We start from the raw sequence: 16266 nt of genomic DNA on the forward strand, positions 1-16266 counted from the left end.
ATTGGAGCAAAGATGGCCCGGGCGCTGGGGATGGCTCCTTGGCCTCTGCCCCAGGCGCTGGAGTGGCTCTGGTCAGGCAGAGCGACGCCCCGGAGGGGCAGAGCGTCGCCCCCTGGTGGGCGTGCCAGGTGGATCCTGGTCAGGCGCATGCGGGAGTCTGTCTGACTGTCTCTCCCCATTTCCAGCTTCAGGAAAAAAAAAAAAAAATTTAATTGTCTAAATTAAATCATTCTTCTTCCTCAATAAGAAAGTGGCTATTAGCAAGGTTGTCATGATGAAGAAGTCAGAAAAGTAAGAGAGTTAATTTGGAGAACTGAAAATTTTCTATTTTAAAATCAGCATTAATTGCAAACACTCTATCTATCAAAAAAAATCCTAATAATAAAGAGAAATCGTGTCATGTTGTCGAAATAAAAAAAAACAGTGGCAGTCAAAGAGAAAATTGTCCTGTTTTGCAGGATATTGGCAGTTAAAAAATAAAAAGAAGGCGGCTTCACTGGGTACAGTAGTAATTTCCCATGACTTTTTAAAGATCTGTCAACACAAAAGATCACCATGAATTACATCAATTGGCTGTCAGTCACTTCTGAAATGTTTCATTGCTGAGCATAGAATAGACTATTAAAACACTCTAGGATTACAGTAGATACCATGTCATTTTCAAAGGGAATATTGTCTGTTAATGAGGTCTAAGTGATCACTTCTCCTGAGTGACAGCTAACCAAAATCCTTACAAGGGCATTTACAAATGTGAAGCCAGATGCTTTGGGTGTGATTTTGAACATAAGTTTGAAATGAAGCAATTTCAGATATCAACTTCCATCAGAATTTGAGCTCCTTTGGTATTTTTAATCCCTACTTCCCACTCTTTTATAAAATAATATAACATTGCTGCAATCTAAACTGTCCTTAACATTGTTTCAAGGACATAGAACCAACAACATATTATATACTGGTTATGTCTTATATAAAGAAAAGTTCTATAAGAATTGTCCAAAAAAGAAAACATACTATATAGCAAACAATCACATCTCACAACTAAATGACCTTTGGTTCATAAATCTTTAAGAAGAAGAACATTTCTCCATCCCTCCCAGCAACACAGAGAATCTGATGAAAAAGGGCACAAGGAAGACTGTAGGAATCACTTCTCCAACCCTGCTGGAACACCCCAGCAGAGCATGAACCATGATGACAGAGAGCTGTTTATTTTCTTGACAAACTCCAGAAGAAGAAGAAAAAAAGCCTTTATCTTCAATAGTTCAAAACTAAGCCCTAAATTCCAAGAACAAATTTTCATCCCAACTATAAACTACTTCTACGGTATTTACATCTACCTATATGAGAATTGATATATTTTTATTTCCCGAAGCAGAGAATTTAATAACCGGCAATATGCATAGAATATTTACTATGTACCAGATACTGTTGTAAGCTGTTAATTTAATTCTGACAACAAGCCTATAAAATACATGCTATTGTTGTCCCCATTTTTTAAATATAACCTAGTAATTTGCCCAAGAACATATTTGTTAAGGTTAGAGCCAGAACTGGAACCCAGGCAGTCTGCTTTAGAACATGCATTCTCCCTTTCTCCTCACAGACCTGGAAAAAGCAGCCCAGGAAAACAGCTTTACCAGCTGATTGCACTAGGAGTAGTCACTTAAGATCTGAGAAGGCAAGACATTCAAGTTAAAGTAGGTGCCAAAACTGCAAGGCAGTGTCGATTTGGCTCAACATGAGGAAGTTAAGCAGCCATGAAAAAAGCAAAAAATACAGTATACAAACAGAGAAAGACAAAAGGATAGCACATATGGACAGGGAAAAAAAGAGATGCTATAATATGTAGCCTCAAAGAAAGACAGACAAACAGATATGTACTTATAGGACTTTAAAATCCTAAATTAATTGTCTGACAACCTAATTCTATTTTGAGTTTTGTGTAATCACCAATACTTATATTGCTTTAATGGAAGTCCATCCCCTGTAATAAAACCATCTCTAATAAGAACAATTTCCACATTACTATGGACCTCCTGTAAAAATCTCTATCATGTTGTAATGAAATAATTACTGTATTTCCCCCATGTATAAGAAGCTCCCATGTGTAAGATATACCTTAATTTGGGGGCCCAAAATTTGAAAATAAAATGTATTACATAAAGTTATTGAACTCAAGTTTTATTCATCATAAAATTCATACAACTCCTCATCACTGTCAAAATTCCCATCCATTAGCTTGTCTTTATCTGTGTCTGATGAATAATCACTGTCTTCATATATTGCCTTGTCCTCAGTTCTATCTATGGCATTTGAAATGCCACACTTCTACAAGTGTGTATAAGATGCACCCAGTTTTAGACCCCAAATTTTTCAGAAAAATGTGCATCTTATACATGGAGAAATACGGTAAGTCAATATAAAAGGCAGTACAGATAGTAAAAGTGAGTAAATTTGGGGAAAAGAATAGCCTGGACTTAGGTCTCATTTCTATCATTTTGCTAGCCGTATGACTTTGGGCAATCCCCTTGAACTTTAATTATATGTCTTCTATAAAAATGGGGATATAACACATGCCCAGACTGCTTCAAATGTTATTGTTAAATGAGATGGTATTTGTGAATACTATCTTTGAAGAATACAAATTTTTCCACCAATGTTGACTATTATAATGTTGATTCCAGATGTAAACTCACTTTAGTTAACTGTAAAGGAAGATATAACAACTTCCTTTTCCAATGATGAATTACAATGATTGAATAATATAATTATGCAAATATTTACTGGTCAGTGATGAAAAAAATTGATAGTGTGTCTTATACATGTACACACCACTATAACCACAAAAATAAATGCCTGTGGATTCATATGCAAAGATATTTATAATAAAAGTATATTTGCCTAAGGAAATCCAATGATTTAGGAATAACATTTAGCATTCATTTAAGTAGTGCCAGAAATTATAACTTCTTCCTTGACAAGCTCCTACTGCTTCTTCCTATCATTAGATGATCTGTACAATGCCCTTAAAAAGGACAATGGGGTCAGCAAAACCAAAGAAGTAAGAAATCAGGTCTTTCTCTTAAGTAAATCAATTGCACAGACCCAACTAAACTCAAGTCTTCTGTGGTCAAAGTTTCTATCACTCCATGTTCCTGCTACACCACTTGTTTGAAATGGCTTTTTAAGAGACCGTTGAGCCTGACCAGGTGGTGGCGCAGTGGATAGAGCGTGTCGGACTGGGATAAGGAAGACCAAGGTTCAAGACCCCGAGGTCTCCAGCTTGAGCACGGGCTCATCTGGTTTGAGCCAAAAGCCCACCAGCTTGAACCCAAGGTCACTGGCCCCAACAAGGGGTTACTTGGTCTGCTGAAGGCCCGCGGTCAAAGCACATATGAGAAAGCAATCAATGAACAACTAAGGTGTTGCAACGCACAACAAAAAACTAATGATTGATGCTTCTCATCTCTCTCCTTCCTTTCTGTCTGTCCCTGTCTATCCCTCTCTCTGACTCACTGTTTCTGTAAAATATAAATAAATAAAATTAAAAAAAGAGACTGTTGAATTGAATGGCATATGAAGAATTATATCAAGACTTTTATAACATACAGATAGTTCACAAAATAAATAACAAACTTCTTGTCCTATTTGGAATTCATAAAAGAAGAACAGCACAATCTAACAAAAGCAAGACTTTAATGTTCACTCCAACTTTCCATTTCTGTAGTCTTCCTGATTATGAGGTTAGCCTATTATCATATACACAAAAGCAATACAGTTATTTCTATACCCAACAATAAAAAGGAAGCTCTGCAAAATGAAAAATAATTGTCCTAAATAATGTCAAATGTGACATTCAATTATAAAAAAAAATTGTTATAAGTAGAATTCAGTCATTGTCAATATCCCACATTATAATATTATACTTTTGTATCTTACAGGGAAAAAAACCCCCAATCATTTCAAAATAGAAGTAGATGTTCACCTGGCTTCCAGATGTCTTCACCTATGGGTCAGTATCATTATCCATTTACTAACTCACTATAATTCTTGACAGTATATATCTGAAAATTTCCATTTTCCTAGAGCAACTGCCTTTCAAACTACACCATCTCTACAGGTAAGACAGATGGCCAGCAGCCTTTCCCTGTGAAAAAAACTTTCTCCAAGCACTCACTTTTGGCACTATCATTTCCATTAAAGGGCAAATTGAAGTCCCCATTCAACCCTGGGTTCCAAGAGAAAGAAAACTTCACATCTTTCTAAAGTTTAGGACTTCATGCCAATGCTCCAAATCTTCATTTTGCCAAGATACTGTTCCCAGCATACATACAGTATCTCTCCTCTCTATCTAAGATTCCATAAGCTTCCGCAGAAGTGTGATGACTGCCTTTCTCTCAGGTTTCCTCAATCCCCAACCCCCAGACTGACATGCTAATAAGGAGAAACTTACCATTTGAGGTATCTCAAAAGCAAAAGCTAAGTCTAACACTAACCAAAGACTGTGAGTACCAACATCTGCGGCAACAATCATTCATGCAGGCCAAATATGATCTCATATTGAAATCACTAGTATAGTAACCTGATGTTGACTATATTCTCCAACCAACAATTTTGTTTACATAATCAATGAAAAATAATACAAATTTAACCCAACATCTTCAGAAAGGAAAACCAGTTAGCTAGTGAAACAAGAGAGAGAGAGAAGAAAGTAACTTTCAAAAACTAATAATGGATTTCTCCAAGGCGACCAAAGAACACCAAGACAGTTTTCTGCACTCCCACAATTAGGGGTCCATCTGTAAAGCATGATGAACTAAACCATATGGAAAGGTGTAACTAATTCACAAACCCCAGAGCTTAGGACATCTATTGACATATTGCCTTGGCCACCTCCACTAAGAGCAGCTTTACCTCAGTAAGTCCAATATTCTTCCTTTTAATGACATTCTGCAGAGAGTTGCTCAGAGTCCGGGTTAGCAACAGGTTTGTGGATTTTCGAATCATGTCATCAACTTCAGTTGAGCTGAAAAAGAAGTGTCAGGAGTCAGTCATATCTGCACAGAATTATTTTGCAAACAGACAAGGTGGTACTTGTAATAATAATAATAATAATAATAAATAATAAATAATGGCAGCAGCAAATAACATTTATTGTGTCCCAGAAATTATCCTAAGTACTTTAATGAACTAAAATTCATGTAACCTTCACAATAAACATATAAAGTGGATTTATTATTATTTCTACAGATGAGAAAATGGAGGCAGAGAAATTAAGTGACTTGCTCAAAGTCACACGGTGAGTATAGAGGGAATAAAGGATGTTCACCAGGCAGTCCAGTCTAAAGCCCACAGCATGGAAGCACTACTACACTGTCTCAGAGTCAAGAGCTCTCCAGCATGATTCCTCATCCTAAATCCATTATTTCTCCCATATTTCCAAGTTCCTTCACAGATTCATATTTATAATTTTCCAACCTGGTCTCTGATAAAGGTCCCTAAAAAAAGGTATCTCTGTTCCTATAGTATCAATTTACATATAATGTCTATTTTGCTCTAATTCTAAAATAAATGTTTCCAGCCAGAAGCTTGATTCTACATACATGTTCTAAAATACCATTTACCATCCCAAGAGTAATCAATAAAGACGCTTTCTTTTTTTTAATTCTTTTTATTTATTAATTGATTTTAGAGAGAGAGGAAGAAAATCATCAATTTGTTGTTCCACTTATTTATGCATTCATTGGTTGATTCTTGTGTGTGCCCTGACAGAGATCAAAACCACAACGTTGGCATACTGGGACGATGTTCTAACCAACTGAGCCAGGGTGAGACATTTTCTATTCAATAAAGAAAAGTAAACATAAAGAAAATCTTCCAAAGCTATTTTTATATGTAAAGTCTAAAAAGAAAACAGCCTTACAAACAACCAACTAAATTTAAGACCTATATAGCCTTCATGAGCTCCTGAAAACATCACCCAGGATGGTTTTCTACAAAAAATATCCTTTTGAGACAAACAGTTCTTTAATAATAAGTTACTATTATAATGGTACTTGTGTATATACATCAAGAACTAACTGTAGCCTGACCAATGGTGGCACAGTGGATAAAGCATCGAACTGGAACTCTGAGGTCACTAGTTCAAAGCCCAGAGATCACTGGCTCTGAGCGCGGGCTCATCAGCATGGGAGTCACTGGCTTGAGCAGGGGGGATTGTACCATAATCCCAAAACTCTCCAGCTTGAGCCCAAAAGGCCACTGGCACAAAAAGCCCAAGGTCACTGACTTCAGCAAGGGGACACTGGCTTGGCCCCGGTCAAGGCACATATGAGAAGCAATCAATGAAAAACTAAAGTGAAAGCAACTACAAGCTGATGCTCCCCAACCTCCCTCTCTCTTCCTGCTTATCTCTCTCTCTCTCCTCCTCCTCCCTTCCTCTCTCTCTCTCTCTCTTTCTCTCTCTCTCAAAAAAGAAAGAACTAACTGTACATAAAGATATGTGAACACATCTTTGTGAATAATTTATTGCTCATACAAGATAATGGTCATAAATTTTACCTTATTGACCAATATCATAAAAGATAATGGTCATAAATTTTACCTTATTGATTTTTCTTTCTACAGAAGGAAATTATAGGCTTAGTAGAGTTGAATTAAAAATCTTAAAATTCAAAATACGTAATAGGCAATCTACACTGTCATACAAAGTGAAAACAGAAAAATATTAGAAACAAATAAGACTACAAAATGCAAGGCCATAGTCAATTACAAAAAAGATCCACAAAAATATTTTTACAAGGTCATGTAAGGATATATTCAATTGACTGATACTTTCTGGCCCACTGTCACCCTTTCCAAAATTATTATTAAATTGAGATACATTTCATAAATATAAGGTGCAAGGCATTGTTTTTGTATAATACTCAGGTCACAGTGGTGAACAAAATGGTCATGGTTCAACCTCCATATAGTAAACTCATGATTATATCATATTAATTGTAATATGAACTATAAATAAATACAGGTTGCTATAATAATGATTAATCCAGCTTCCCAAAATACTCTGGTAACCACAATATCACTCACTTTCATGGCATCCTGTGCTCATAACATATCTCTCTTATGCTTTAAGAAAAACTAGCAGAAGTTCCACTTTTAAATATGATGTAGAAAATCAAGAGAGACTATCACTACCTTCATCACATCAACAAAGCTAGGTCTAAGCTAAAACATCAATGCAGTGTATTGTGTGAATAAACTAAATTGCACACTGGAACAAGCCTTTAAAAGGTGAGCAAAGAGTACCAACTACTTTCACATTCCAGGCCGATACCTCATCTGGGTACACAGAGATGAGGGAGTAAAAGAGTCGTAGGCTGAGCAGCTTCAGTGGGATAAAGAGAAATCAGCCAAACCTTTAACAGTGTGGGCTAATATTACAGACTGGAATCTTGGAAGAGCCCCCAAACAAAAATAAACATACTGACCCAACAATTCTTTCGTATAAAAATTCTGTTATATAAGAAATGGTGGAGGCAGTGTTAGAAATCAGAGAAAAATCTTGCAAATTTTGCAAGAGATTTAGGTTCCAGGACTATACTGAAATTCAATCCAAAGGAGAGCAAAAACTAACTAAAGCTGAAACACAGCCCAGCTCAAATCCTGTTAAGATCACAGATAAGCCCCTGGATAGAAGCTTTGGAATTTCAGAGTTGGTTGGTCTTAAGAACAAAAAGATTTCTGCAATAGCATATGAAATCAGAAGTAATTTGAAATTAATTAAAACTGAGACTCACATTCAGTTCACTCAAGTAAATATGAAATCTGAATGAATTATCAAGCAGCTAGGAATCACAGAAGAAGAAAATGAGAAAGGAGACATATTTAAGAACATATTAGCAAAATCACCTTCAAACCTGATAAAAGATTTCAACCTATAGATCCAAGAAATTCAGCATACACCAAACAGAATTTATACAAAGAAAACAGCACGTAGGAACATCAGAATCAAACTGTAGATGGCAAAGATACAGAGAAAATCTTAAAGGCAACCATAGAGAAAAGACAATACATTCAAGGAAACAGAAGTAAGAGTGATGACTAATTTCTCTTCAGAAACAAAATAGGATTGTCAACCTAGAATTCTATATTTTAAAAATATATATATTTTTAAAAACAAAGATGAAAAAGTTTAAACAAAAGCTAAAAAAAATACAATACCAGAAGATATACACTATAAGAAATGCTAAAATAAATTCATCACACTGAATGAAAATGCTACCAAAGGTAACATTGGTTTCATTGTTACATTGGTTACATTGATCTGCAAGAAAGAATGAGAAGGCCTAAAAATGGCAAATAAGTGGGTAAGTACAAAGAACTACATTTTTCCTATGTATGGAATAATACAGTTTTTAGTTTTTTCTGATTTACTTATTTCACTCATTATAATGTTATCAAGGTCCATCCACATTTTTGTAAATGATCCTATGTCATCATTTTTTATGGCTGAGTAGTATTCCATAGTATATATGTACCACATCTTCTTTATCCAATCATCTATTGAAGGACTTTTTGGTTGTTTCCACATCTTGGCCACTGTGAACAATGCTGCAATGAACATGGGGCTGCATGTGTCTTTACGTACCAATAATTTTGAGTTATGGGGATATATACCCAGTAGAGGGATTGCTGGGTCATATGGTAGTTCTATTCTTAATTTTTTGAAGAACTACCATACTTTCTTCCATAATGATTGTATTACTTTACAGTCCCACCAACAGAGAATGAAGGTTCCTTTTTCTCCACAGCCTCTCCAACACTTGTTATTACCTGTCTTGTTGATAATAGCTAATCTAGCAGGTGTGAAGTGGTATCTCATTATAGTTTTGATTTGCATTTCTCTAATAGCTAATGAAGATGAGCATCTTTTCATATATCTAATTGGCCATTTGTATTTCTTCCTGGGAGAAGTGTCTGTTCATGTCCTCTTCCCATTTTTTATTGGATTGTTTGCTTGTTTGTTGTTGTTTATATATTTGGGATATTATCCCCTTATCTGAGCTGTTTTTCAAAAATATCATCTTGCATTTAGTTGGCTGTCTGTTTTGTTGTCAGTTTCTTTTGCTATTCAAAAGTTTCTTAGTCTGATGTAGTCCCATTCATTTATCCTTGCCTTTGGAGTCAAATTCATAAAGTGCTCTTTATGGCAAAGGTCCATGAGTTTAGTACCTATATTTTCTTCTATATATTTTATTGTTTCAGATTTTATATTTAGGTCTTTGATCCATTTAGAATTAATTTTTGTACAAGGAGACAAACCGTAGTCAAGTCTCATTCTTTTGCATGTGGCTTTCCAATTTCCCCAGCACCATTTATTGAAGAGGCTTTTTTTTCTCCATTGTGTATTTTTGGCTCCTTTATAAAAGATGATTTGTCTATATATTTATATATGTGGTTTTATTTCTGGGCTCTCTATTCTGTTCCATTGGTTTGAGTCAGATCTTATTTTCAAGATACCACTCAACACTAAAAGGAATTAGGCTTCTTGGAGAAATTAATGATGCCATGGTTAAGAGGGAAAATGTGGCCCTGGCCAGTTGGCTCAGCGGTAGAGCATCGGCCTAGCGTGCGGAGGACCCGGGCTCGATTCCCGGCCAGGGCACACAGGAGAAGCGCCCATTTGCTTCTCCACCCCTCCGCCGCGCTTTCCTCTCTGTCTCTCTCTTCCCCTCCCGCAGCCAAGGCTCCATTGGAGCAAGGATGGCCCGGGCGCTGGGCATGGCTCTGTGGCTTCTGCCTTAGGCGCTAGAGTGGCTCTGGTCGCAACATGGTGACGCCCAGGATGGGCAGAGCATCGCCCCCTGGTGGGCAGAGCATCGCCCCTGGTGGGCGGGCCGGGTGGATCCCGGTCGGGCGGATCCCGGTCGGGCGCATGCGGGAGTCTGTCTGACTGTCTCTCCCTGTTTCCAGCTTCAGAAAAATGGGGAAAAAAAAAAAAAAAAAAAGAGGGAAAATGTCCCAAACATGATAGGAATGCATCAACAAGGCACAGGAACCAGCATAAAGTGACCTACACTAGCCATATCTGGGAGAGTTTGAACATCAAAAGGAAAAAAGACAGTGAAGGAATGAAGTAAGATTCCGTGAGTCTGATCTAATGATATGTAGATGATTAATGGATGATAGAGAATTGATAAATAGATTGATGATAGATAGATAGATAGATAATAGATAGCAGAGAGAGAAAGACTCCTTAATATAGAATGCTAATATATATAAAGAATTTAAAAATCAAAAATTAGTTAAAAAACATAAATCAATAATTATTATAAAAAATTCATTCAGGCAAGGAACATCAATGGACAGTATAATAAGGAGAAGGGGAGTAGAAGACATGTGATAACAGAATAAACATACAGTTTCAAAGTATTTCAATACAAATATTACTTATGACAAAGGAAAAATGATAACTATAAAGAAAAAACAGAAATCTTAACTAATCAAAATTAACATAAACCATAGAGTTTATAATACTATACTCACACACACACTCATATACACCCACAAAGAGACAGAGAGACAATGAGAAAGAGAAGGAGGGAGGGATTAATAAATCATAAATTGTAAAACGTCAAAAATTGGTAAATTTGGGTAAAAGGTGTTCAGTTCATCAAAACACTCTCCAAGTATTTTCTTAATGTTGAAATTATTTGAAAATATCATGTTAAAAGAAAAAAGAAAAGGTTAAATAATAGGCGAGATAACTACATACCATACAAAAAAAGGTTTACAGTTATATTAGTAGTGGGTAAAGTAGACATTAAAACTATTCTCATTTTTAACACAGATAACAAGGGACATTTCATAAACTTAAAAGGGTAAGTACAAGATGCAACAGTATTAACTGTGTGTGAACTTAAAATATTTAATAAATATGAAGCAAAACTTGAGAAATTGAAGAGAAAGACAAATCTAAAATCATAGAGGGATGCTTTTAACACTCCTCAGTAATTGATATAAAAAGTAGAGCAAAGAAAGTAAGAAAATTTTTACAATAGTATTAACAAATTTAATGTCATTTACAGAATACTACACTTAAAAACTGCAAAATACACATTCTAATCACATGCATATAAAGCACTGCTATCATTGAATTTAAACTTATCATCATGCTAGTTTGTATTTGTTCCATCTATTCTATATCCTAGTTAGCTCTTTTGTTGATGGCTTTTGAGTATTTTTTTAAATTCAATTTTACCTGCATCACTGGCTTATTAATAAGTTTCACCTATTTTGAACATCTTATAATATATATTGAATATATCAGAATGTATTCCCAAATAATGTACCACTTCATGTATAACGTAGAAACCTTAAATAGTATATCCATTTTTTCTCTGATGTCTTTTGTCCTATTACTGGTATATATTTACTTTTACTAGACATTGTAACTATTTTTGCTTTAGATAAGTAATTTTCTTCAAAGGCAATTAAAAATAAAGGAGTGACATCAGCAAGACAGAAGAACAGGAACAGGACATCCTACACTCATATTTCCATGTCAGCAACAAGAATTTGGCAGTCATACATGGACAAAGGTGCTGTTGTAGAATTCTGGGATCCAGATAGGAGACTGTAAAACCTGGTGGAACCCAAGGCCAAAGAAGTCTGCTTTGAGAAAGCAAGCCCATCCCCAGATGGCACAGTTATTAACTGAGTAGGACGAATGTTCATGTGCGTCCTCGTGCCTCCTGACCATCCAGAGTATGATCAATTTATTTTAAAAATGTGTAAGGCAACATTTAAGAAGGCAAATATATGTTTTTTCTTGTTTCCATAAATTGGTTATCAAACAAACATGATTTTAAGTTAATAAAACTGGAACTGGACAAAAAAATAGAAAAAAACCTGAAACTGGAACTAATTTCATTTTTTCCAAAAAAAAAACAAAACAAAAAAACTCACTCCCAGGGGTCAGCGAGCATGAAAAAAACTCACTACTCAAAGGGTTAACTGTAGTAATACCAGCTACAGACACAGAAACAAACCCTGTGACCTCAGCTATAGCCTGTCTGACTTTGCCCACAGCACCATTTACCTACCAATCTCAGTAACATCTGTGGTCCATCTCCCAAATCCAGCTTCAGTTGTCAATTCTGACTTCATGACTGTGAGAAAAACGTGCCATATATGGCCCAGAGGTAAGCCCTTCAATCTTGGTTTGACTGCAAATACTAAAACAGCCCTGTAATTTTGCCATAGATCCACTCAGCCACACACCAGGAGTACTCCTATTTCCCAGAGACCTGCCAGGCCACATGTCATTCCTTGTATTTTGAGGTAGGACCACTGACCCCAGTCTGACTATGGATCTTGAAGTGTCTCTTGAAATCTATCCCCTCCCATCTACAGTCTAAGTCTAGCCTGGCTTGCCCAGGAACCCAGTGGGAGGAATGTCTATCAGTGCCCCTGGAGGAATCCCTCAACCCAACTGTGGAGTCACAATCCCTCATTCAGAATGTGGAGCCTGAAAAGGAATTGTGATTTGGTCCCAGGCTCTCTAAGGTATGGTCCAGGAGTAGTACTCCCCACCCAGGGACCCGGGGAGATGAACATGCTGCCACACCCCCACAAACAGACCCAAAAGCTGCATCTTCCAGTACAGACAAAAAATAACATGAAATGGGTTAAAGATTTCAGTGCAAGATATGAAACTGTAAAATTTCTAAAACTGAACACAGGAAAAAGCTTCCTGACATTGGTCTTTTCAATGACTTTTTAGAATATGACACCAAATAAAGACACAGGCAACAAAAGCAAAAATAAACAAGCGAGAAAACATCCAACTAAAAAGCTTTGCACAGCAAAGTAAACAATTAAAAATAAAAAAGCAACCTATGGAATGGGAGAAAATGTTTTTAAACCATGTATCTGATGAGAGGACAATATCCAAACTACATAAGAAACTCATACAACTCAATAGCAAAAAATAAAAACACACCAATTAAACAATAAACTTGAATAGGCACTTTTCCAAAGACAAACAAAGGATGAACAGGTATACAAAAAGGTATTCAACATCACTAATCATCAGATAAATAAAAATAAAAACCAGAATGAAATATTACTTCACACCTGTTAGGATGACTCAGTTTAAAAACACAAGAGATAAAAGTATTGGTGAGGGTGTGAAATAAGGATATGAAATTAGTATCTTGCAGAGATATTTACACTCCTATGTTCGCTAGGACATTATTTACAATACCTAAAATACGGAAACAACCCAAGTGTCCATCAACAGATAAATGGATTTAAAAAATGTGATTTTTCAGCTAAAGAAGAAAGAAAATCCTACCACTTGCAACAACATGAATGAATGTGAAGGACATTATGTCAAGTGAAATAAACAAGATGCAGGGGGGAAAAAATACTGTATGATCTCCCTTATATATGGAATCTAAAAAACTCAAACTCATAGAAGCATACAATAGAATGATGGTTACCGGAAGCTAGGATGCAGGATAAATGAGACATGCTGATCAAAGGAAACAACCTTTCAGTTATAAGATAAACAGGTTCTGGGGAGCTGATATACAACATGGTAACTATAGCTAATAATACTATTTTGTATACTTGACATTTGCTAAGGAGTAAACCTAGTGTTCTTACCACATACACACAACACACACACACACACAAATGGTCATTATGTGAAGTAATAGGTATATTAATCAGTTGTAGTAATCATTTCATAATATATATGTATATTAAATCATCACACTATATGCCTTTAAAAAATCATGTACAACCTAAGAAAATGAGCAATTACAAAAAGAGAAAAAGGCCCTGGCTGGTTGGCTCAGTGGTAGAGCGTCGGCCTGGCGTGTGGGAGTCCTGGGTTCGATTCTCGGCCAGGGCACACAGGAGAAGCACCCATCTGCTTCTCCACACCTCCCCCTCTCCTTCCTCTCTGTCTCTCTCTTCCCCTCCGGCAGGCGAGGCTCCATTGGAGCAAAGTTTGCCCCGGGTGCTGAGGATGGCTCTGTGGCCCCTGCCTCAGGCACTACAATGGCTCTGATTGTGGCACAATGACGCCCCAGATGGGCAGAGCATCACCCCCTGGTGGGCATGCCGGGTGGATCCCAGTCGGGTGCATGCGGGAGTCTGTCTGACTGCCTCCCCGTTTCCAACTTAAGAAAAATACAACAACAAAAAAAAGTATTTTACAATTACTTTAATTTTGACCATTCCCAAAGCTATTTATGTCTTCATTTCTTTAAGTATATGTTTTTGTCTCATATGACAGCCCTTCCGTATAAAAAATTTCCTTTTATTATACTATGTAGGTCCAAAGGCAATGAATTATTTCAGCTTTTGTTTGGTTAAAAAAATTCACTTTGCTTTCATTTGGAAGTTACTTTGCTGTGAAAAGAATTCTAGTTTGATTTGGGGTTTTTTTTCTCCATACTTTAAAGATATCACTACATTGTCACTGGTTTGCATAGTTTCTGATAAGTCTGCTGTAATTCTTATCATTATACCTGCATGTAATAACATTTTTCCCCTAACTGCCCTTTAAATACTTTCTTTATCTTTCATTTTCATCAATTTGCATATGATGTATTTAAGTATTTTTCTTTGCTTGCTGTTGTTCCTACTATTTTCTTGTTTATCTTACTGGGAGTCTGTCTCTGGTTTAATGTCTTCTACTATTTCTAGAATACTCTTAGCCATTTGCTTATAAAACATTTCTTCCTTCCAGTTTTATCTTCTCCTTCTGAGACCAACAATTACACTGTCTGAAATTGCCCCATAGATCTTGAATACTTTTATTTCCTTCAACATTTTTTTTCTCTTTGTATATCAGTTCGGATACCTTCTATTAACATATTTTCAAATCACTGAAATCTTACCTCAGCTATATCAAATCTACTGATGAGCCCCTCAAAGGATTTCTTCATTTCTAAAACTGTTTCTATGTCAAGATTTCCAATTAACTCTTTCCAATAATTTCTGTCTGTCTGCTAAAAGTCCCTATCTTTTCATGCATGTGGTATTTTAAAGTCCCTAACTGCTATTTTTATCATCTGGGTCATCTCTGAGCCTGGTTCTGTTGAGCTCATTGTCCCTTGACAATGAGTTGTTCATTGCTTTTTTGCATGTCTCACACTTTTTATTAAAGGTTGGATATCATAAATAAAACAGTAGAGGCTAAGGTAACAGTATTTATACTTAGAAATGACCATCTTCTTTTCTCCTGTTGGGCCTGTGTATGCAGAAGTTGAACTGCATTTGGGTTTTGTTGTTGCAATGGTTACCTCTAATGCTTCATAGATTCAAAATTTTTCTAATAGAATGTGCCTGGTGTGAGTGCTGGGGTCCTAGAAAATTTTTCATAAAGGTCTGCATCATCCACAGTTCAGCTATACCTTATCATACATAATTAACCTATACTGTTCTGTCCTCTGTCTCTCTCTGCACGCTTTCCCATCACCTGGTGGCAGATTACTGCCACTTGTTACTTAGTTCTTGCTATGCTATTAGTAAAGATCAAAAGACTGTCTCTGTTGTCCTGACGAGGGTCAGGCTTAGGTAGGTCCTGTGTGCCGGTGCTAAGGGGTAGGGCTTGCTCAACATCCCTGCCCTTCCTGCCAGTGGCAGTCAAACTCTGCTTTGTCTCTGTTGTGAATCTACTGCAGTTTTATTCCCTCTCCCATTATTAGAAGAACATTAATGGTATTTGCTATAAGATCCTGGGACCAGGACTGTCTTCTGACACTTTCCCAGGAGTAAAACACTTTTCTTTTTTCTTCAATCCTCCCTATTGTAATAATAGGTCTTTTCCTGTACACTGCAGAGAGAAGGAGTTTGCTATAAAGTTTTTAATCAGTATAAATGAGGGGCCCAAACCAGGGGGTGGGGCTCCATGCCTTTTTCACAGCAGAAGTTGATCCCTTTCTCCATGCCTGCAAGATCAGGGATAATTCTCTCTGATATCTTAGCCAGTTCTCAATATTTCTCATGAGCACGTAATGGAGGTCCATTTGCAAAGAACCATATGTGTCCATTTAAATCCATATGGGTATAAATTCCTCCTGGATCTGGGACACATGACTAGAATATTTTATACTAACATACTAACTAGCTCCAACTAAGATATTACTGATCCATTAAGATGTAACTACCATATTTCCCCATATTTAAGACGTTCCCATGTATAAGACGCACCTTAATTTTGGGGCCCGAAATTTGAAAAATAAT

General features: G+C 36.5%; 1 protein-coding gene across 4 annotated transcripts in view; it reads right to left on the minus strand.

The window, feature by feature from the left end:
• The window catches only part of EXOC6B (exocyst complex component 6B), a 675853-nt gene that overhangs the window by 289105 nt on the left and 370482 nt on the right, over positions 1 to 16266 (minus strand). For all 4 annotated transcript variants that reach the window (XM_066267372.1, XM_066267374.1, XM_066267375.1 and 1 more), the window contains one exon: positions 4915 to 5026. In XM_066267372.1, the coding sequence (XP_066123469.1) occupies positions 4915 to 5026 (112 nt within the window). The remainder of the gene's footprint in view (positions 1 to 4914; positions 5027 to 16266) is intronic.

Source organism: Saccopteryx bilineata, chromosome 3 (genome assembly GCF_036850765.1).
Source record: "Saccopteryx bilineata isolate mSacBil1 chromosome 3, mSacBil1_pri_phased_curated, whole genome shotgun sequence".
Taxonomy (NCBI): domain Eukaryota; kingdom Metazoa; phylum Chordata; class Mammalia; order Chiroptera; family Emballonuridae; genus Saccopteryx; species Saccopteryx bilineata.